General features: G+C 33.2%; 2 protein-coding genes across 3 annotated transcripts in view; one reads left to right on the forward strand and one right to left on the reverse strand.

Moving 5' to 3' along the window:
* Positions 1-1,433: 1,433 nt before the first annotated feature.
* On the forward strand, positions 1,434-10,754 carry LOC108916031 (heparan sulfate 2-O-sulfotransferase pipe-like). The gene is made up of 7 exons (XM_018722220.1): positions 1,434-1,558; positions 1,771-1,913; positions 4,442-4,509; positions 5,300-5,577; positions 6,263-6,419; positions 8,162-8,441; positions 9,581-10,754. Exons 1-7 carry the CDS (start codon positions 1,488-1,490, stop codon positions 9,751-9,753), a joined length of 1,170 nt encoding a protein of 389 aa, XP_018577736.1. The 5' UTR covers positions 1,434-1,487; the 3' UTR covers positions 9,754-10,754.
* Positions 10,755-12,836: 2,082 nt separating this feature from the next.
* LOC108916026 (glycogen-binding subunit 76A) overlaps positions 12,837-23,174 on the reverse strand; it is a 34,834-nt gene continuing 24,496 nt past the window's right edge. The window contains exon 3 of one of the 2 annotated variants that reach the window (XM_023454313.1): positions 12,837-16,012. In XM_023454313.1, coding sequence (XP_023310081.1) covers positions 15,799-16,012 — 214 coding nt within the window. In that variant the 3' untranslated portion in view covers positions 12,837-15,798. Of the gene's footprint in view, positions 16,110-23,174 lie in introns of both variants that reach the window. The other variant, XM_023454314.1, reaches the window with a different exon arrangement.

Consider the following 23,174-nt stretch of genomic DNA (forward strand, 5'->3'; position numbering starts at 1 on the left):
CCTATGAACTATAGCGAAATATTGCTTCTGTTGTAAATTCTACACGTGCAATTAGCTGGAAATCAAATTTCTTGTATGTGAAATTTATAGCCACATCAATTTTAGTACCATAACTTCACTGTAACTTACTTGATAGAGTAGCTTATAAAACCTAAACCTATTACACATAATTACCTTCACTGAATTCCTCATAATTGTATAGTTTCTATTTTGTCTCGATACTTAAATAATAAATCATGCTGGAAATGCGAATTACTTTGAATCATCTACAGCTGAATAAAAAATAGATGTTACATCCTATAGAAAGTAGCCATCCGTAGCCATGCACTATATTTAAAAAACAGTACTGAAACCGCTTCGTGTTTAATTTCTTCAAATGAAATAGACGAGAAAGTGAAGATATCAACTGGTCAGATCTGGGTGGCGTTGCTTTACTTAAACATGAGATTTGTGCCTGTAAATCTTCCAGTTTTAAATTCAAATCGCTAGGTGAAAGTTCATTGGTGCATACCCAGTTGTTTTCTTCCAAACAACAGCTTAACTGAATTGCTGAATCACAGGATGCTTGTTAGTTTCAGAAGGTATTGTTCGAATTTCGAACGGACAGCTCCGATTGTCTTACAACATTAACGTCATTGTTATCGTAAATTTATTGCTCGTAAAAGCTAGAAAGTAACCGGGCGATCTGTACTCGGATAAAGACCGAATATATAATGGAAAATGGAAAGAAATTGTTTATGGCTGACAGATATTTTGGAGAGAGTGGGATTAAACTACTGCTATCAAAATTGTCGGTGTCCACGTGACACGAAGTTTGTTCGGTCCAGTGCATTGCTTCAAATGTAAGGTGTTCCCCGGGGTCCAACATTGAAACCACTCGCGCGAAAAAACGTTTCCTAACGACATTATTATGTGAAACTCAGGTGGTTTATAAGGAAAATAACAAGAGAGTGCAAATAAAACTATTTTCTTAGGTGATTACTGATAAAATTATACACTGATTTCTGTCAGCTGTTATTAGTAGCAAATATTGCATGTCTGTGTTTACAAAACATGTTTTATGCGAGTTCACTCAGCCTCAGCCTAGTTATTATTGCATGAGCTCAATGTCAACGCATGACCTTAGGTGCTGTAATAAAAGAATATCAATACGTGTTTGCACAGCATAGCGGTGTATATAGGGTTGCCTAGGTCAATCACCAGTACAGGCTATAAGTAATAAAGTCGAATAATAGTAGGTATATAGTCGCTGACTAATATTAACTACAGATACGATTGGATAATCTAATAACGATGTTACTAAATGCTATTATTTCTAAAATAAACACGTTTTGATCCAGATCGTCAGTTAAAAACTTGGTTAAATTATAATTAGACAATAGAAATATCAAGAGTGACAGGGAAGCTGTAGTTCTTTTTAATTCAATACATATAAACATTTATTTTCCTTTGGAAAAGAATTGATATCCTAACAAATTGTGCAGAACATGCCAAACCAGAAATTTCAACGAGTTGACCAACGTCTAAGAGAGAATGGTGGGCGATTCCAGTTAATAAGGTAATATATATTGACTTTCTTCATATTTGTAGGAAAATTTGAAAAAAATAGTACTGGTGCTGGTCTAAGAACCGTATGTACGCCGCAATTACAAGTAAAATGTTTCTAATATTGTAATAAATATGTATGTAATACAATTTTTGATCATGTTATTGTTTCATTGAATATTCATCGATTCTCTGAGATAATACCTCCGTATTTTCCGTTTTCAGGACGAGCGAGCTGATAGCCCTCATGGCGCTCTCGGCCACGTTATTCTTGTTCATCCACACCAGAGACTTGAATACGAAGCTGAAGGAGATGGAGGTGAAGCTACAACCAGACGACATGGTGTCGGCAAATCAACTGGTTTCAGGTAGGAAGCGTTGTTGATAGTTAGACGAGTTCCTGAAATATTTCCCTGCTGAAAATATGTTCAACTTGTTTACGTCTCAAATCGCGAATAAAATATTAATTTAAATTTGTGCGAGTGTTGGTTAGCGGCGAAAATAAACTGTTACTGAGTTGATTAACCTTAGGCGGCCTTGAGTTAAATAATAAACGTCCTCAGTGGATTAAAACATGAAATTAAATTTACAATATCCCGAATATTTGCTGAAGCCGAACAAACGCAAGTAGCTTTGCTACGCATTAATTTTTATTTCAATGTGACGTCTGTCTAAGATTGTCTAACTTTCCAATTAATAGAAAATCATCTTACCACATCTATAGGATTTAAAAAAAGGCAAGGAATGTCTTGGAAAACAAAGATTCGGTGCCTTTCTACCAATAACAAAGTTATAAATCTTCTAAAATAATGAGCCTCTTACTTTATTAGAATTGCATAATATCTCAAAGTGGTTTAAAATTATTAAAACGAGTTTACCTCCTACCAAAATTAACAAACCTTATAAATGAAAGCTAATAGTATCTTATTAAAGTTGTATAAAAACAAAAAAGTGAGAATGATTGTCAAAAAAATATAAAGTAACATGTCATAGAGGTACCAATATAAAATTTAATCAAGAATTTCTGTTAAAAATACGTTCCCAACCTAACCTCATCTACCCTAATATATAAGCGTAATATAAGCCAACATAAAATATCACACGAACAAAACACATCAGAAAATCTTGATTGATCAAAACCTCCAAAAATATACAGTTTTAGCATGACCTTTACCAAGCTATCTACGTAACAAAAACTGACAAATTAATTTCATCTGCTCCCACTATACTAAATAGACTGTTAATACATTGTTTTTAAGGAGGTAAATGTACAGTTATTACATTTAGTAACATTTATAAAATCTGGATAATTATTCCCCTCGCGTTTACTAATTGTCACATTTTTCTCAAAATGATTTGACCACTCCATTTCAGTCACCGGAAGCTCAATATTATGGAGTTGTAGTATTATTGTAAAGAATCCTGTTGGCTATTTCATGTTTGTTACTTAAACCGTCAGCCATAACTTTCTGCAATTGTGGCTGATTTCCACCCACCATGTCTCATGATTGTTAATACATCAACTCCTGCATTAGCCAGTAACGTTGTCGATGTTCTTCGGAATGAATGGCCTGTATATGTTTCAGGATGTTCTAGTTTCAAAAACTGTGCAATCTTATTAGGAATCATAGAAAGGGTATTATTGCCGACTGGTTGGTTGTAAAGAACTGTTATACACCACGCAACAGTTAAGTATAATTTCCAGTCTAAGACTCTATTGCCAGCCCTCGCTCGCTCCGCTCGGGCGCAAAATCTTCCTCGACTGGTAAATAATATTTACTTCCTTTATGGTGTAAATAACTATTTAATACTACCACATACATTTAAAAATAAACCTAAAAAGTATTTATGAATATTGGAAGTTTAAGGTATAGTGAAAAAACTAATACCGCTTTTTCTGTAACTGTTAACTATTTCATTTTAATGTAATAATAGCTTGCATTAATGGCAGATGTTAAAAAGTTATAACCGCAAGAAAAATATAAGAAAGTTTTAAAGATGCTGGGCACAAAAAATTTACAGTTTTTGTAACAATTCCATATTTTTATACTTTTAGGTATAATTTAATGTTCAGATGACTTTGATGCGTCCATCTGTCTTCCATGTGCATCTGTCGCAAGAGATTCTGCAATTTCTATTGTAACCTACTGATCCAGTTAATAAAAAGGGTCATTATTGCTGTCTGGCCAATATAGCTGTAGCAGTAAATGTCTACTTTATTTATCATTAAATCTCTGTTAACTGGTTTTCCTTCTGTTGGGGTTTGCAAAAATCAGAATATGGAAAATTTGTCTTCGTCATGGACTAAGAATACCGGTTTCAAAAGACAGTTAAACGTACATAAATATAAATATTAATAATAATATTGAATCAACTTATAACTTATCCTCAATCCACCTCCAATTTAACAGGGACTTACAATTTTTTATTGCATTTTAAAAGAGCAACTAACTGTATTACATATGCAGTTTATATAACTTATTAAAAAATGTTTTAAGCACAATTTGGTAGTTGCAATGCTCCGGGATGATAGGAACACACACCCTTTTCCTATAGTAACTTCAAACATCAAAGGTAAATCAATAAAAAGCGACAACAAAAAATGGCAAGCGCTGTTTCTTTTCTGTAATAAAATCCACTGAGTTGTAAAAGATGCCATAAAAAAATCAATGCGGTCAAAGAACTCATGAACCTCTAATTTCGCAGAAGCCGAAGTATCAAGGAAAATAAACTCACAAGATGGCACTTACACAAGGAGTGTTATGAACAAAAATATGTTAAAACAAACAAAAAACATTTTATCGGCTTTTAAAATAACACAATTATCATTAGATAAAGTTTGAAACAATAATTATATTATTTCATACACTATTCAGTAAATTGAATGTATTTCCAGGTGACTCAGGGGTAGGAGGACCTTCTGGAGTCAGAGCCATGATGAAGTTGTTGCAAAGCACGGGGCAGGTAATAATTTTGTTAATTAAAACTTATTTTCTCCTTCTACAGTGCTATCTCAAGATAGTTTATATTTTTTATTACACAACGTTTTCTTGTAAGTGACCCCACTCTTTTTGTTCATCATAGATGATTTTACCGACCAAATAAAATGTTTAACTGATGAATCTGTGGGGAACGACTATTCCGCGGAACTAGGGGCAATAAATTACAGCCGCAATATCCAGATCGCTCGTCAATAGAACCACCAGACACATAGCGATCACGACCTTATTATTATTATTACTTTCATCAATAGGATGATTGATCCAGTAATTTTGTTATTTATCTATCGACATCGTTTAAGTACGGGCGAGGTATTGCATAGAAAATTTTAGGCGTGGATAATAATGTAAGCCAAAGTCCAGTTTTTCTTGTCGCGCTATATTTATAAATGCAATGTAAACATTTTGTCACAATTTGCGTGTAAAATAAACACATCGTTAAACGTTATGCTCCAGTTCATTATCTTCAGCATTAAATCATCATCCGGACAACGACGGTGGAAATTATTTAAATTTCACGGATCAGAAAGACGAGTTAAAATTTTTTTAATATGATTTCAACAAATAACGGCTAGGGAACGTTAAAAATAAAGTTATTGTCGCTTTGATTGATTTCACGATTGATTTCACGGGAAACAACTTCTCTACGGGCTAATGCCCCGATCAGCATAGAACTACACCCACAATATCTGGATATTTCATCGCGGAAGCCTCCAGACATATACCGGTCCCGAACTGAATTGCGTGTGTTACAGATGACGACTCTGGAACCCTACCAGTTAAACAACACGAGGAAAGCTAAGCAGGAGATCGTGTTCTTCAATCGGGTCCCCAAAGTTGGGTCCCAAACGTTGATGGAGTTGCTGCGGAGGCTGAGCATCAGGAACCAGTACGGTTTCCATCAGGACCGCGTACAGAGGGTGGAAACCATCAGGCTGGCACCGGAGGACCAGGCGGCTCTGTCGGCCTTGGTTTCCAGCTACGAGCCCCCAGGGGTCTACATCAAGCACGTCTGCTTCACAAATGTGTCTCAGTAAGTGTTATTTTGTGTATACTGTATAGTTGAGAATTTCATAAGCAGTTTATTGCAAGAATTCTACTTCATGTGGAAGATATTTATTTCATAATACCGCATTTAAGTGGTACAATAAGACTCACCTCACCTACGGATAAAATTTTATCACTGAAGTGCAAAAATGGGCACAGAAATACACCTTAAACGCCCATGTACCACGAGTAAAAGTTGCTACAAATGTAGCTCTGCCACGCATATGATTACATAATTGCATAACTATATTATCCTGGAATTTATTATTGATAAACGTTTTCTACCATTTCCTGAATTCTGAATAGCGTCAATTACATATCAACCTGTTTTCCAATGTGGGTGGTTACATAAAACTTTCTTCGTCGTTTTTAAAGTTAAACCACACACCTGAATTAAGCCGGGTTCAGATGAAGCACTCACATGCCAAATATTCGCCAAACGTAAACAAATGTCGCATCGTGTAGGTGGAAATTTTGTGTAATGTGTCCTTCATTTCGCATATTGTTCCCTCAATATGTTCAACCAGCTTAGGCGTTTGGCAAGCGATTTTTAGAAGGATTTTCTGCGGGATTAAAGACATTAGCTAATGACGACATTATCTGGAGCTGGCTTCAGATTCTTTTTTTATATACTCTCTTATAAAAAAGCATAAAGTTTGTCTACATTTCAGATTCGGACTGCCGGAACCTATATACATTAACCTGGTTAGGGACCCCATAGAGCGTGTCATATCTTGGTACTATTACGTTCGAGCCCCATGGTACTATGTGGAGAGGAAGATGGCATTCCCGGACATACCTCTGCCGGATCCCAAATGGTTGAAGAAGGTGAGTACTATTTTCCTTCCTTGTAGATGCAGCAAAGGAAAAAATTACATTGCTATTCCTAAATGCACAAGAAAATAATGTATTATACAGGGCGTTTATGAAATATAGCGCCAGAAATATTGTGCCAGAAACACATTTTTTCTTAAATTAGTTCAAAATATATTTAAATTACCGATTTTAATAGTTCATGATTAATTAATGTTGTTGTTGATGTTAATTATTGTTTACCAAAAACATATTTTTCTCAATACATGAACTATTTATTATGTTAATTTTCATATGCTGTTAGCAGCCGATATTATTAATTAAATCGATATGAATAACATCAATACGGAGATAAAGAGAAAAGTTCTTATACTGGTTATATTTCTAGGCAAAGAACTTTTAGGTCAGAAATTTCCAATATTAATATTTACATGAATCAGTGTATTTTTATCTACAAAATGTCAATAGGCAGAATTCGAATATTTAAATGTTGATAATATATACTATATACAGGGTGTCGCATTAAGTTCGTCGAGGCACGATATTAGGAAACGCATTTTGTTTCGGTAATTAAATGTCTTTTCGTTAGCGTCGTGTTCTTCAATTCATTATTATTATTTATTTTTTCAAAAACACGTGAAACAACCTAAAAATGGATAAATAGCGCCAATAAATACACAATTTTCTTAAAACTTTCAAACTTATACTATATTCATTATTTTTTTGTGCTGAATTCAATTGTGTAAAGAAAAATAAAGCATTGCATTTAAAATTTTTGAGAAAAATCCATAAAACGGCATTCATTTGAAATAACGCCATCTCTAGGTTTCCATGTGAGATAAGTGACCTTACGATTCACCACGAGATAAAGCATGAAAAGACCTTTCCAACGAGGTATAACACCATGGGCTTTTGATGAGCCAATGCTTTAAAAAAATGCATTTCTCTGATCAGACATTAGGGGCTTCCCCCACCCTTTCTGTCGATAGTACAAAATGTCAATAATAAAAGTTATGGGCAATGAATCTGGCTATCGATATTTGTACTATTTAATATACATGAATAGGAAACATTTCTGATAAAAATTCAACTCTATGTTTTAGTATGTAGATTGCGCACCCTAGCAGCCGAGCTACGAACATAAAAACTATTTCCAGCGATTTCTCTTGGTCGATTTATTCATCAAAATTTTATTTCTCGATATTTGTCATTTTTTGGTACACTCTGTATATGTATAACCGGTAAAAATGATCCATACTTCGAGTATTTTATGGACTTCAAACCTAAATTATTTTAAAGTTACTACCAATTCGTTTATGTAAGTAACACATCGTTAGCAGCATAATTGTTTACTTAGTTATGTAAAAGTAGGCGCGAAATCGGTGTTCCTTTAAACTCGACGCCAAATTACCATATAAATTAAGTTAATTATTTATTACGTAGTTATTTTGTTTATTAAAGTAACTACAGCACTTAAAAACAGCTTTCCGTATTAAAATGTAATTTATGCGGTAATATAGAGCCCCCATATGTGTTTAAAGTGAGAAAAATAGACATGTAAAAAACGCTTTGTTTGTTTAAAAAAATTAAATTAAAACGCATTTCCCTGCCTATATGTCTATGCCTTGATTAGAGTCTCGTTGGTGACGTCACTTACGAGTAGACACATCATACCCCCAGCACGTTACTATTTAATAGTTTACTAAAAGCAATAATTCTTTTTCGTCGTGTTTCATCGTGGCAATTTGTCCTTTTAGGATTTCGAGCACTGCGTGCTATCAGGTGACAGAGAATGCAAATATCTGACAGGGGAGATCAGGGAAGGAATCGGTGACCACAGGCGCCAGTCCATGTTCTTCTGCGGCCACCACGCTGACTGCTTGCCCTTCAACACAGACGGGGCCCTCGAGAGGGCGAAGAGGGCTGTTGAAGAACACTACGCCGTCGTCGGGGTGCTGGAAGAAATGAACACGACGCTGAAGGTTTTAGAGAACTACGTTCCTCGGTTCTTCGAAGGCGCCTCGGATATTTATTGGAGTAAGTGCTATAAGGTCATTGTTTTAGATAGTCTGATTTATTCCGAACAAATTTAATCTCTTCTGTTTTTATCGTAAATGTAATAGTTTTTGAGAAAAAAAGTAATACACACAGTAAATGGCCACTTCCCATCATCACAAAGAACAATCGCCTACTACTAAATTGTCTAATGCTATTATTTGTTACAATCTACACCAAGATAGTGTTGATTATAACACATCGACAAGTGATTGTAACAGGTCATAAAAATTATCTAGTAATGCTTATTTCCAGATACCATTCTTAATAACAAACAATAACGAGTTCCTAAAACATAGTTGCAGTTAAATATTAAATTTTACTCAGGTCTTGAACTTTTTAAATTATGTGATACCTAACGTTTTGTTGTAACTGTTGTTTATTTACTCCTACTTATTACTTCTTTAGAATTAATGCTATCTCGTCATTAAGAATATTTCAAATAAGACATTATTAGATACCTTTGAAAATTTGTTACAATTACGCCTTGATGTGTTACAATCAACATTATCCATGTGGAGATTATAACAAATAACAAAATTAGTTGATTTAAGATCAAACTTACACATGGCAAGCAGGTCTATAAGTCTCATAAGATTTACAATTGTTGTGTTACAATAACATTGTCTTGTGTAGATTGTAACAAGTAAGAATACTGGTAGTGTTTATTTTTTTATTAACTTTTCCTTTTTCATAATCTACGTCAAATTTAGATTTAATAAGCATGTACACATGTAAGATACAATTGATATATTACAGTCAACACTGTCAAGTCAATAGTAACCAACACACTAGTTCGATAATTTTTTTTTAATTTTTTTATTAGTTGAGACCAAATTTAGATTTGGAGACAGGTTTCACACGACCTTCAATTAATGTGTTACAATCAACACTAAGTCGGCATAGATTGTAACAAATAATGAGATTAGTTAAATTTATTTTTTTGGAGACTTATTTTTATTTTTCTGATAAAACTTACAACAAAAGACGATCAGTTGTTTTTGTTACAATTGACACTAGTGGGAACACTATCTTGTTCTGAGCAGAAAACAATGAAAAACCTGTATTATTCAAGGCTTACCTTGTTTAATTTTTCAAATTATGCCTATTTTCCTTTTCAGATGAAATAAGCCGATATAACCCGATCAACAAAAACTCGTTCAAGCCGCCTGTTAGCGAAGATGTAAAAGAAATAGTGAGAAGAAACTTCTCGAAAGAGATCGAATTTTACGAATTCTGCAAACAACGGCTGCACAAACAGTACTTAGCTCTGAAGCTTCCGGAGAAGCCATAGTAAGGGTAATATTAATTGACGATATAAGACTTTCTGTGTAAAATATCTATTGGAAAATATTTGCAATCTACTTTTGGTAAACTTTTAAGTTAAGGTATGATTGCAGTTTCCTGATTTGCCGATGGAGTCAGTTTTTAATTGTTTTGAGTATCTATTACTGTTAATTTTAACTTGAATATAAGGGAATGTCGTTTGTTTTATTTTCTCTACTTTAATTATTGAATATCTGTTTCCTGGAGACTTTGCTTGCTTTTAATTTTTCTGTAAATACATCAAATATTTATGAAAGTAAAAGTTTTTAGGTTTCTGTTTGTGCGTGGCCAGCCATTTTTGTAAAAACAGCAAAAACGTAAAAAAGGCTACATTTGTAAAAAAGACTGGGTGCAGGGATAAGGTATAAGGTATTCAGCAAAAAAACACTGTTGTATGTCACTTGAGTTTTTACGACGATTATAGAGAGTTAAACAACCAGTCAAACTAATGAAAATACTAGATGGCGACACTTATGAAAAATTCTTGGTAATCTTACGAGGTGATACGGATTTTGCGGGAGAGTCGCCATCTAGCGTTTTTATGCCTAAGTTTGACTAGTTGCTAGCTATATTATAGTGTTTTGGAAAAAGGTACTTTTTCGAAAACATCACGCATGTGAACAGGGGTTATGGTTTAAAAAATAAAACAAAAATTCGACTCAGAAAATTACTTAGAACAGAGAATAAACTTGAAAATGTAGCATGAAAAGATTTCCACTCTTTGTAATCCCTCTAAGGGTCCCAATTGTTATAGGTACTTTGATTATTTTCATTTTCATCATTTTTCATCAAGACGTATCTTTTGCAAAAACCATGTAAATTATTGTGATGTATCGTAGTATTACTATAATTTAAACATTTTTATATTTATTTTTTACGAATTGTGTTAAGTATTTAAGCTTGTGTATATTGTACCTCATCGTGTATGCTTATGGATAAGTGTAATTGATGCCTAGAGCTATATAAGTAAGGCTGACTAATAAAAAAACTATTCAATTCAAATATTCTTTGCCTGAGCCCTAAATTCCTCAGTATTCCTCTAAAATAAAGGGTAAGTAGGAAGAAATCTATAAAAATGTTCCATAATAATAGAAAGAATCTATACAAGATGTTTATTCAGAACGGAAAAGCGTATTGAAAGATTTCAGCCAAAAAAAATTATGCTTAAAACAGAATTTTTGCTTACTCTGCAAAACCACTGGACAAATAATGTTTAAAATGGGATACTCTTAAAAATATAACCTGGAAAAAGTATTCTTACTGACGAAGAGAATTAATCACATTTAAACAAATACTATGTGCCCAATTGTCAGCTTATTTACTTTTTTTTCGGTCAAAAACCTGTGACTATTAAAGTGTTCTTCTTTTGATTTATAGATCTATCTATATTTGGATACTTGGTCTGGATGTTTTGCAAACACTCGATTCAAGCGTGCTTAGGAACGGCGCCCAACCATACTTTTTACAATGAAATTTACATATGGGCATGGAAAAAATATTCAAGTCGATAATAAACTTTTATGGGACATTTTGATCCAGTGCCAATACAATCACATGAAGCCAGCAAATCAAATGATGCGGACTAATATTTTGTCAATTCTTAGATATACATGAATTTTTTATACAAATCTACTGAAAATTTCCAAAGACGCTGATCAGATTGCGTATTTTCGTGATGTTTTTGTGACAATAATAAGAAAATCTCAACGATTTCAGTAAATATTAGAGAAAATAAAAATTTGTTTTTGTTTTGCTAACTGCAGTTTTAGTTTCACATTTATTAATAGGAATTTCGTCTATCTTTGCCAAGTTATGCAGGGTGAATTCTAATTTGGGGTTTTAACTCGATGATTTGGGTTTTAAACAATTTACGAAGTCAGTTGAACATGTACAAAAACGCCTAGCAATAAAAATTAATAAGTTTCATTGGCGTACCTAAAAAAGTTTTCTACTGAAGGTAAAAATTATAATAATTTGTATATAATGTCTAGAAAATTTCTGTTATATGTTCATTTGCCCAACAACATTTTAATTATTTATTTCCTCAAACAATTTTATTATATTGATGGTAAATTTCGCTTTGTTCCGTTTCAAAAGGTCTCCAAAATGCCATGTGGTAATATTAGTAAACAAAATATCCCTCTTATTTCTCCCTTTCGCTATTGTAATATGAATGACTAATAGATGGTGCCTATAATAAATTAAAATTACTTGAATCACACCAAATTCCGCATTGCCGCACTGCACTGCTAGGCAACTTGTCAGGGTGGATCTGTCGAAAAATCCCATATATTCTTGGATGCAAGAGAGGGCAAGCTAATTTTTGCTGGAATACCTTCAGTACAACTCACATAATAAAAGTATAGATCCCTAGATCTGGGCGTGGTCCGGAACACTTTTATTATGTGAGTTGTACTGAAGGTAATCTCACCTGAAAACAGATCCGCCCTGGTCTAATATTAAATTAAAATTACCTAAATCATACCAAATCCCGCATTGCTGCGCTGCACTGCTAGGCCATTTGTTGACAACAGAATTTATGGCCAGGTGGCTCAGTGCGGCTGTGTTTGTGCAGCGTTTGCCCGCGCGCTCATTCTTCAACTGGGCGACTAGACCTGTATATGAGTAGGGCTAAATAAAAATGGAAACAAGTTTTTCAAATATTTTAATGCAGAGTTGCTGAGATCGGAAAGACTATACATTTTATACTTACGGTGTTTAAAGTGGCACCTATTGACAGCAGTGATTAATAAATTTAAATGATGTATGTATATGGGGAATGTCGCCAAAATGTTGCCATAGCATCGCGATTGTACGAGTCTCTGGAAATTCATACCACAACTCGTGTGTTCTTTTATATTCTTCAAAGGGTTTGAGCGATAGCTTGCGTGAAGGAAAGATTGAATCTTTACACAAGTTTTTTATTTTCGCTTGTTCCTAAGTACTTACCTTATGCTTTCCACCCTTTTTGGACTCTTGTAGATTCATTATAAAGACGAGACGGCTGTGAAGAGAAAAAGAAGACGGGAAGGTGTAAAAGAACACAAGACATTTGAAAAAAGATATATTTTACACGTTTATACAAATTATTTCTCCAAATACAGGTACTGAAAAATACAACACCTTTATAACCATCATAATTTCAGTCTTATTCATTTCATTAGATAAGTTTGCCTCTTCTGTTGATAAATTGCCTTCTGTCTAAAAAACATCGAGATATAATAAAATTTAGCTCTATAAATATACTCTATATTACAGTTATGTCCTTAGGATAGGATCTACTAGATAAGTAAAACAAAAATCATTCCTACGTTTCGGTAGCGTCAACTTAATACAAATTTTAGTCCAGTTGCACAAAATAACAGACAGTGAAGCTTTTTTCGTACAGGTGGACCTCGAATTAGGGATTCATTGAAATGGAGTTGCAAAGCTTTAATCGCTTCCAATGTGGTTAAAAAGTTTTTTTGGGACATTTCTCAAAGGAGATTCACTGAAAGATGTTGATTTTTTTTAATAAAAAAAGTGTAAGATAAAGCAACGCGTTTTGTTTATCTTAGACAGTTTTTAAGGGTAGTGGAATCCATATTATAAAATATTTTGAGACTAGCCTTCCCAAAAGCATTTTACCTTTCTTGGTTCTGCTTTCGATCTTCAGTCAAAACCTGTAGCTCCGCTTCAACGACGCCCTGTGTAACAAATATTAATAAACGCAGCTGCCGTAAGCGGTCCGCCAATACAAATATACATATGGCACAAGTATTACGTCTAAATATATCAATAAAGTGAAGTTACAATTGATATTAATAGGAAGGACGTGATCGTATGTCAACTGAGTTGATAAGGACTTACAGCTAATTTTTAATTTACTCAAATTGACTAATCGGTATATAATAACACAGAGATTGCACAATTACCACAAACGATATCAATTACAGGATCAGATCGAATTTTTAAACTACCAATTTAAATATATAGAATAGCATAGTAAACATTTTTGGTATTCCAGGCTAAAAACGTACTTTTCTACTTATTATTACATATTCGTTTGATATTTTGTCCCTACAGTGTGGCCTTTGAAGAACCGAGACTGTTCTAACTCTTTTTGTACATTGCAGCCTTGTAGATCAACTTTTTGAGACAACTATAGTGATGGCATTTTTTACAAGTGATTTTCCGAAAATTACTCTAGGTTTTTTTATTGAAAATCTGATACATAGCACCGTTATACAACATAAATGAGGATTTGGATAAAATTAGACGAGGTTAATATATTGCAACCGGTTGCGAATTTCTCAGAATGCCTTTTGGTTTGAAAAATGCACTTTAGACGTTCCAAAGAACAACGGATTATGGTCTATCTGGTTTACATAATAGATTAGTATTTCAATATCTTCGTAAGGGCATAAAATTAACTTTCGACTGATTTAAGCACACTGATTTAAAAACACAACTAGGCAAATAAGAATTTTTGGAATAAATACAAATGTTGGCGGACTGTCCTATCTTTCTAGAGTGTAGATGTTCTTATAACAAGATATAGAGGTTTGTCTATTAAATGGAAGTGTCAACCAAGTTTACCATTACCTAATTTGGCTATTATATTGGCTAATTTTTTTATCTTCACAGTTCCAGTGCTGCCTATATTTTTAAATTGATGCCGATTAACACTTCGTAGCCAGATTTAAAAAATTCATAGCGATTTTTCGAAAATTAGCTTCTAAGAAATTGCTAGAGAATAATCTCACTGGTTCTAAAAGACTACTGTTTATTTGGTTCTTCACGGGCCACATTGTATACGACAGAAGTCATACGTTAAGTTTAGATTTTATTGCTTCAACAAGAATATACCTGTACACTAAAAAAATATTTCGACATCATCACATCAGCAGGGTTAGTAAAACTTTTGGTACCGAAAAACCGCCATAAACAGTAAAATTGTTACAAAAATATTTGCATTGATGAGATAGAAACTACACGAATCCTATAACGACTTGTACTGATGTATGAGCTCAAAATATTAAACTATAGATCTGTAAGATTCAACAATTTATTGTTCTTTATACTGAGAGTTATCAATTTTTTTTTCGCTTAGAGCATCTATTTTGAAAATCTACTGAGATTTGTCAACTTCCGGTTACTTTCAAGCGCATAGAAGATCTACAAAAATAAATAAATACATGGATATTTGAAAGGTTTAACGGTGTCTCTTTTAGAATATCTCTCATTCGCCTACTTCTACGTTGCTTACCAAGCAGCAGGTATGTAGGAAAGCTGCCAAAATGCCAGTCATCGATCGGGTAATCTAAGTATAGGCAAGTAGACGTGTTTATATTAATCTCACTGTTTATATTACCGTTACAGGATTCAGAAGTTCGGTAAAATTTTCTGTCTGTCGTAAATCAATCGGTCATATCTCGAGGACCCTTTGGAATTTTATCGGGCAGTTTCGCTTAGTCGTTGTTTCTTGCAAATCCTTGGTTAAACTGATTCAAGACGATTCATGGGAGATTTTATAAACGGCATTAATTCGGTTGAATTTCAGTGACACATTATTCTGGTTCCACACAGCCCTGCATTGCACAACCACAAACCACAAGCCAAGTTTAATTTTCCTCTTCTGTTTAAGTGCCATTTTATTTTAAAGAACCAACGTAGTTTATGTGGACAAGCTGACATTAGATGATGAAATTCGCCAAAAATAACCGTTAGATGCTACGGCTGGGTCAATTTTGCGTTTGCAAGACTTGTTGTTTCATGCAACAACGATTTTAGCGATTGGTTCTGGTGTTTGGTTGGCACAAACTACAATTTTATCGACGTTCCAAGACAATGCAGGTCCGTGCGCTTCATACGTAAGCCTACGTTGTATTTCCGCAGTTCTGTAGACGGAAACTTTGTTTATGTACACAACTAAACATACAAGTATAGATAAAATGTATCAACAACATAATAACATTATATCACCATCTATACAAAAAAAAACATAAACCTAGTAAAAGGGTCTGTAAAAATACTACTTCGTGAAATATATCGACTTTTGTAAATACATGAACAGAATTGAGAATACTAAGATTACGAAAACTGTGAGTACGTCGATTTTATTCCCGCGCGGAGCGCGCTCTTTGGTTGCTAACGTGTTTAAAATGTAATCCTGGACGGCCGTGGTGGTCAGGTCGAGTTCAAGATCGACGGGATCGTATTTTTCCACAGCGGTCGCGTCTTCCTTGCTAGATACACAGCTAGATTAGAAGCTTTCTACGGTTGGCAGCAATGCACAACCCTGGCCGAGCTTTTTATTTAACGTCAACCGTTTCACAGAAGCTCCTGGAATAACACATGCTTTTGGAATATAACAACATACTATAGGCGAGCGGTTCACCCCTAAAAAGATGCTTCTAAATGAAGGCAACCGACTAAATTTTTAAAACAAAAACCTACAGCATGAAACTTTTTTTATTTTATAAAGTGCATTTTTCTGATAAAAATGGACCAAATTAAACACTTTTTGTTCTTTGACAAAAATTCGAAAAATGCTTCATTTTCGACATATTTACAAATTTAATGTGAAAAAAGTGGCGAAATCGACAAACTTTCGGATTTTTTTTTTCAAAAACTACTTTTTTTAGAATTAAAATCTGTTCAGTAGTTTTTGAGAAAAAAAAATCCGAAAGCTTATCGATTTCGTCAATTTTTTCACATTAAATTGTAAATATTTCCGAAACAAAGCATTTTTCGAGTTTTTGTCAAAGAACAAAGAGTGTTTATTTTGGTCCATTTTGAAACTGGTTTCAAAGCCATTCGGCCAGTAATTTTTTTTACAACATTTTTGTTTATAACAATTTACTGACCACGCCGAAAAATATAAATAAAATATGAAAATTATCAGAAAAATACACTTCATAAAATAAAAAAAGTTTCGTGTTGTAGGTTTTTGTTTTAAAAATTTAGTCGATTCATGCCTTTTTTTAGGGGTGATCCGCTCGCCTACTAAGGATTCCTTGACATGTACCCGAAAATTCGTTGCTGTAGCTGAAATCAATATCGAAGTCAAGCTGATAATTTTTAATCTACAACTTTCTCGTGTTACTCAAACGGAAGATTTCTTGTCTATTGTCTTGTATGCCACATGTTTAAGTACGTTCTGCTAAAATGGTTCACATTTTCTACATACACTGGGCACAAAAATTAAGGGATATTAAAAAAATCCCAGAAAGAATTAAAAATTAAGGAAATTGAAGCTTTAAGTGTCTAGTTTCCGGATCTGGAGCTTAAAATTTTTAAGCGCAACAAGTTTTGAAGAAACAAAAAAAAAACAAACAAAAAAAAAATTGTTAATTTTTGCTTTTCTTCAAATTTTCTTTTTTTGTAATTTCACCAGAAAGCTCTTTTAGATTATATAATTTTAAACTCCGGATCTGAATACTAGACACTTGAAGCTTCAATTTCCTTTTTTTAATCTCTCTAAGACCATTTCCCTCCAAATTACAGCTCTTTGAAAACCACCAAAAATTTTGCGATTTTTTTAATTAATTTCTGTGCATAGTGTATTATGTATTCTACAACTCCAGTTGAATTAGATTATAAAATCTAAAAACTTGAAAAAATTGTTACTCAGTAGACATTATATTGCACTTTATGACGAGGAAGAATATATAGAATGATAATCTATACGAAAATACGATAATACGAAAATCTAGACGACCTATCGGAAAATTATTTCATTTCATTTTATGTTCTAGGCATTTTTCATTTGTTAACTGTAAAATACAGTCAGGCAATAGCTGCTCGGGAATTCGCTCTTTTTGCATTAAATAGAGCTTATATAATGCCTAATAATAATTTTTTCACGTTCAAACTCTAATTAGACTAGATTATACTAAGAAATCACAGTACGTAACTAGAAAATTCCACATTTTTCAGGGTTTAAAATTTTTACTATAAACATGGAAGAATATAAATTCTTTTTAGCTTCCATGGTAGTTGAAATGATTATACAATTTTCGGATTGGTTGCTTTGCGACGTTTCGAGAGAGACGCGATTCTCTGCCTCAAGAAAAGCTCACAAGAAATCAATCTACAATGTGCCAAACGGGAAAATAAATCTTTTTCAGTATCATCGAAAGATGTGATTCTGGAGTTTATGACGATGGTAAATATTTACTGTTTTTTTAATAATTAAAAAAACAATCGACTGTGCAACTTTTTTTATATACGATTTTTGTTTTAAAGAAGCGACAGGACCCTGCACACGCCGAGATTTAGGTAAAAATATCCATTTGGCGACGATGCACCATCTGTCATTACGTCAGTCCATTCTTTTGGTAAAAATAGTGTGCATATTTTTGAACCTAAAGATCGATGACGTTACAGTGGTTGCTGACGCAACTGTAATTGTAAACAAGCGATTGTTTACAGCATCCACGTCACATCCCGTATAAAGGTCTTTTGATACAGTCAAAAGCTCTCGATTAAAATTTATAATTAAACATTTTTTATTGTTAAATATAAGTAAACACAATAAATTAAGATAAAAAACACATTTTAACGTAGATTCGATAATAGTTATCCATGATTTCTGTCGTCAATGAAATAATTGCGAAAAAATCAAACGGACATCGCCTTTGGAGAATATCAATTTCAAAATAACTAATACGAGTACATGCAAAATAAAAATAAACCTGACTTCATTATTTACATTATGTGGACCACACAAACGCATTTGTTTTTAAGTTAGCTCTTTAAAAATACATTCGTCTTGAGTGTAATTGAAATTAAATAGAATGATTTTAAATTTAGAAACAATAATTCGAGATGCTGAAACGGGCAAAGTTAAAACTACAAAAAACTTTATCATAGGTTGTGTTTGCTACTTCTATTTCGAATCGTTGTCAAGATATTTGGTGGAATGAAGGATAATTGGGATTTTATTGTCACCAATTCTATTCACTTGACAAAATAATATATATTTGCGTGAATGTAATTTAGACCAACGCTCAATGCCAAATCTATTATAAGAGGTCTGCTGTATTGGTAAAAAAACGGCATGTCTAATAGAATATTTGTATATCATACATAAGCAGTGAAAAATTAACCAACTTTTTAAATGAAAACAAATTTTATGTAGCATATAACCAAATATCCGTTAAAGTGAAGTCAAAATGACGGAGAAAGAGAATTTAAAAGAGAATCGATAAAGTATCAATAACATTTTTACGAAAATAAACCGGAAATGTTTGTTTCTCATCCAAACTACATCAAAGCACGCCAATTCAGTAAATACTTTAATGTTTTTGGTAAAATGGACATTTGCTTTTTAATTATACTTTTTGTCACTCAATATTTCAAGTTTGCAACTTCAAACGTAGTAAATATCCAACTGCTACTCGAACTATTGATTGACCTTACTTCAAACTTTTATAGTCGCTATATTCTTGGCTTTTCTCTGTAAAAAAGGCAACAGTTCCATTTAATTTTTCTCGTACGACATGATAGAAATAAATATATCAAAAATCAGGTTACGGAAAATTTGGAACTCGATTAACATTACATAATCTCGTGAAACCTTTTCGACATTGCTTTAACATTGAATTTCATTTTTAATATACCATATTCGTTCGACGTGCTTTTAATTAATTAAAAGATTGTAGCTCGGACGTATCTATTTTAATTGAATTCGTTCGAAGAATAAAGAGTTCTGTTCTATCAGTGAAAAAATGTAACTTTTGGCGTAAGAGACGATATTGGAATAATATTTTGGCGAGGCGTGCCAACTGGCAAGTACACCGCGATAACGAATGAGTTTTAGGATAGGCATTAAAAAAAACACCCACCTTTGTTTTATGTATTTAATGAAAATCACGTGGTTGCTCTGATTTATCGAAAATAATAATAGAGAGACATAATTTCCTGTTAAACTGTAAGCTTGGTGGAAAATACATTCTTAACCATATGTTTTCAGATCGATTTAGAACAGTTTTCTTAATACATTAATACGAAAATGATTATTTCATATGTGATTGCGTGGACTCCCGTAACATATGCTTTTTATGACATTCGGGATACCTTAATCGACAAACAAGCATGTACATCGAAATAAAACTAGAATTTAGGTCAACTCGTGCTTTACATAGCTTTTCCATTAATACATCTTTATAAAAACAAAACTATTTATCCTATTTAAATCCATAAAAATAACCATTTATTGTCTGAGATGGAAGAATTCACGTTAACTACGCCAGAAATTATTGAATCAGCAAAGCAAATAGAGTGTAATTTATTACCAGAAAAATCGAAGAAGATATATCGGCAAACACATAAAAATTTATTGATTACGGGGCTGAGAATAACACTGTCTTTTTCAGAAAATGTACCCCTCTGCCAATTACAAAAACAAAGAAAGTAAGATCTTTTATTGTAAGAGAATTTTTAGACATATATCAGAATTATAGCACCGCAAGACGTACACAGATGGTAACAGATTTTTTAAAATATTCAAATGGTAAATCATATTACCAATTAATAGGAATTCATAGTTGCTGTGTTCAAATTGAAGAATGCTCACGAATATACCGACATTAGGTAAGTTTTGTTATCACCTACTGGTTGCTATGCTACGTTGTTTATTATCAATTATTTAATAAACAGTTCTATCTGAATTTGGTAAAAATGCATGGAAGTAATAAAGTGTGTTGCTGTGGCTGCTTTTGAAGAAGCTCAAGAAGTAATTTTCCATTTATTGCCAGCGAAATCCAGGGAAAATTACGAAAAAGTGTTCGCCGAATTTAACGAATGGAGGGAAAAAACGAAGAGTAATGACAATAAATGAAGAAGTCATGCTATCGTACTGTTTAAATTTGAAGAAAAAATATGCAATTTCATCTATGTGGTCGAAGAATTCGATGTTGAAGGCTGCTATATAGGTCTACAAAAATATAAATATTGGAAAATATAACAAGCTTACTGCTTATTTGAAGAGTGAATCGAGAGGATACAAAGCAAAAAAAGCAGTATTGGAAAGAGCACATATTGAAGAATTTTTTATTGGGGCTTCCAATAAAGAATATTTAATGATTAAGGTGATATCTCTTTATCTTTTACATGTTGTTAGGTATACAGGGTAGGAAAGTCCCCATGGTTCATCAGCCATTACGTGAGAGCGATAAAGAAAGTCATAGAAATCCGTGCGATAGAGAAAGATGGCTATAATGAAGGCGTCTAATAGTCACCGCCCATTTCGCCCTTCCACAAATAAGATCCACTTCTTATTTGTGGAATGGATATAGCTGTTATTTCGAAAGGTTAAGTTATAGGAAAAGTATAGTAGTAAAACCTAAATAGAAGCTTTATCTATTAATATTTAAATAGTTAATTCCTCTGTTAGCAAATTGTTTTTAAAAAGTGTTAGACACAAAAAACAGCGGCAGTAGGTATATTGGATATCTTTGTTAATAGTTTTGCGTCAACATCAAAAATTCTATGAAAATAGAAATTTCTCCATAACTGATATGATTTTTACGATGTGACTTATTTTCCCATTTTTACTCCTGTTCCGCATACCGTAAAGTATAAAGTAAAACATGTAGCATACAACAAATAAACTAAAATGAATTTAAGGATATCGTCGAAACCAAAACACGTTTAAAATTTTTCACTTTCCAGCTAAATCGCTTCAATTTCTTGATTTCAGATAAAGTACATACAGCAAGAATTTCGGTACATGTACCATTAATAATATTAGTGAAGAAAAAACTTGGATCTCTGGATGTATACTGAGGATCCCAAGGCACGTGGCGAGTGGCCGCAGAAACTTTCAGAAAAACATTTGACGCTCTAAGAAAATCGAATGAAATTTTTTCTATTTCCGAAAGAGACTGGCGGCCCTCCCCACGACCTTGGTTGATTGAAAATTGACGTTTCAAAGCGGATCTTGGTTGTTCAAAATAAAAATTAAAATGTACGTGCCCATGTGTGAAAAAAAAAATAAACAACCAAAGATGAATGGTTCAGGTTTGCATATCTGCCCAAAACAAATACACAACAGCGATGAAGCAGGCAAAATGTAAAAAAATCAAGAAAAACAATACGCGTCGGGTACGGTAGCATACTGGGCATCAAAGATTACGGTTAAAGTGAGAACAATGAGGAGTTATTAACATACACTGCTAGATGTTGACATTTTAACGATAAAAATGCCTCACGAACCCCACAATTGGAAGACAATCAATTCCAAGTTGTTGCATCAACTATATTTTTTTTCTAAATACGTTTACGTTGCTCTGTTACATTTTCAAATATATTGTTACTCCTAACCTTTCACATATTTAGAGGCTCTACATCCGGTCACATGTTTAGACCCATTTGTTGCGAGACGAGCATATTTTCACTCAATATTTTTATCGTTTTACTCATTTGTGATTACATTTAAACTAAATCAGAATACTTTCACTCAAATATAGGTACTCCTTCAATAAATTCATCACGTAAATTCGTATTTGGTGCACATGTACCTAAATCAGAGTATATGTCCTCATTACTGAGGGAGTTTAACTGTATATTAATTTCGAGTAATTGGAATGGCGCCATGAAGATGGCACCAGTTACATATTGCTTCTGTAATCTCGACCAGAATAGGGATCCGTTAGATGCTGCAGAGAAGCGTGATCGTCAGGAGAACAGGCCTTAGCCGGAGGCGGCAGGTCTCAGCGGGCGGGTCTCAGCCAGGACAGGAGGAGGCCCCGCGAAGTAAATTAATTTGAACACAATATTTAGTAAATTAAAAACCAAGTCTGAGTAAAAAATGACTCAATAACAGTTAAATTTAAATCATAAGTCAACTCTAAATTGGTTTTACATCTCACAATAGAGTCAAAAGTCGCTCAATTGATAGTTACTCACTCACTCATTTCTGATGCAATAGTTTCACTCAATTGTACTCGTACTAATAGAGTGAGAATTTCACTAAATCGGATGTGGACAGAAATTTATATATTATTGAGTGAAATTGAGTGAAATTTGAGTGAAATAAGGTTTAACTTGATGATAATATTGACTCGAAATTTGAAAAACGCTTTCGAGGGATAAATGTGCATTTTTTGGGGTGATCCGAATATTTCTAATTGCAACAGTGGCGTTAGCGTGAGAATGCCACAACCTTTTTTAATAAAAAAAAAATGGTACGCCACTGACTTTTTCCTTTTTTGATATTTTGTATTTATATGTAAATGTATGTATATGTATATGTATATTATATGTATTTTTGTATATGTATTTTGTTGTATTTTTAATTTGCTGTCAATATTTCTAAATAAAATACAACAATCAAATTTCGAGTGAATATCTTCAAAAACTCTGAAATAATTAATAATAAATAAAAAATTCAAATTTAAACAC

Source organism: Anoplophora glabripennis, unplaced genomic scaffold (genome assembly GCF_000390285.2).
Source record: "Anoplophora glabripennis isolate ALB-LARVAE unplaced genomic scaffold, Agla_2.0 scaffold290, whole genome shotgun sequence".
NCBI classification, from domain to species: Eukaryota; Metazoa; Arthropoda; class Insecta; order Coleoptera; family Cerambycidae; genus Anoplophora; species Anoplophora glabripennis.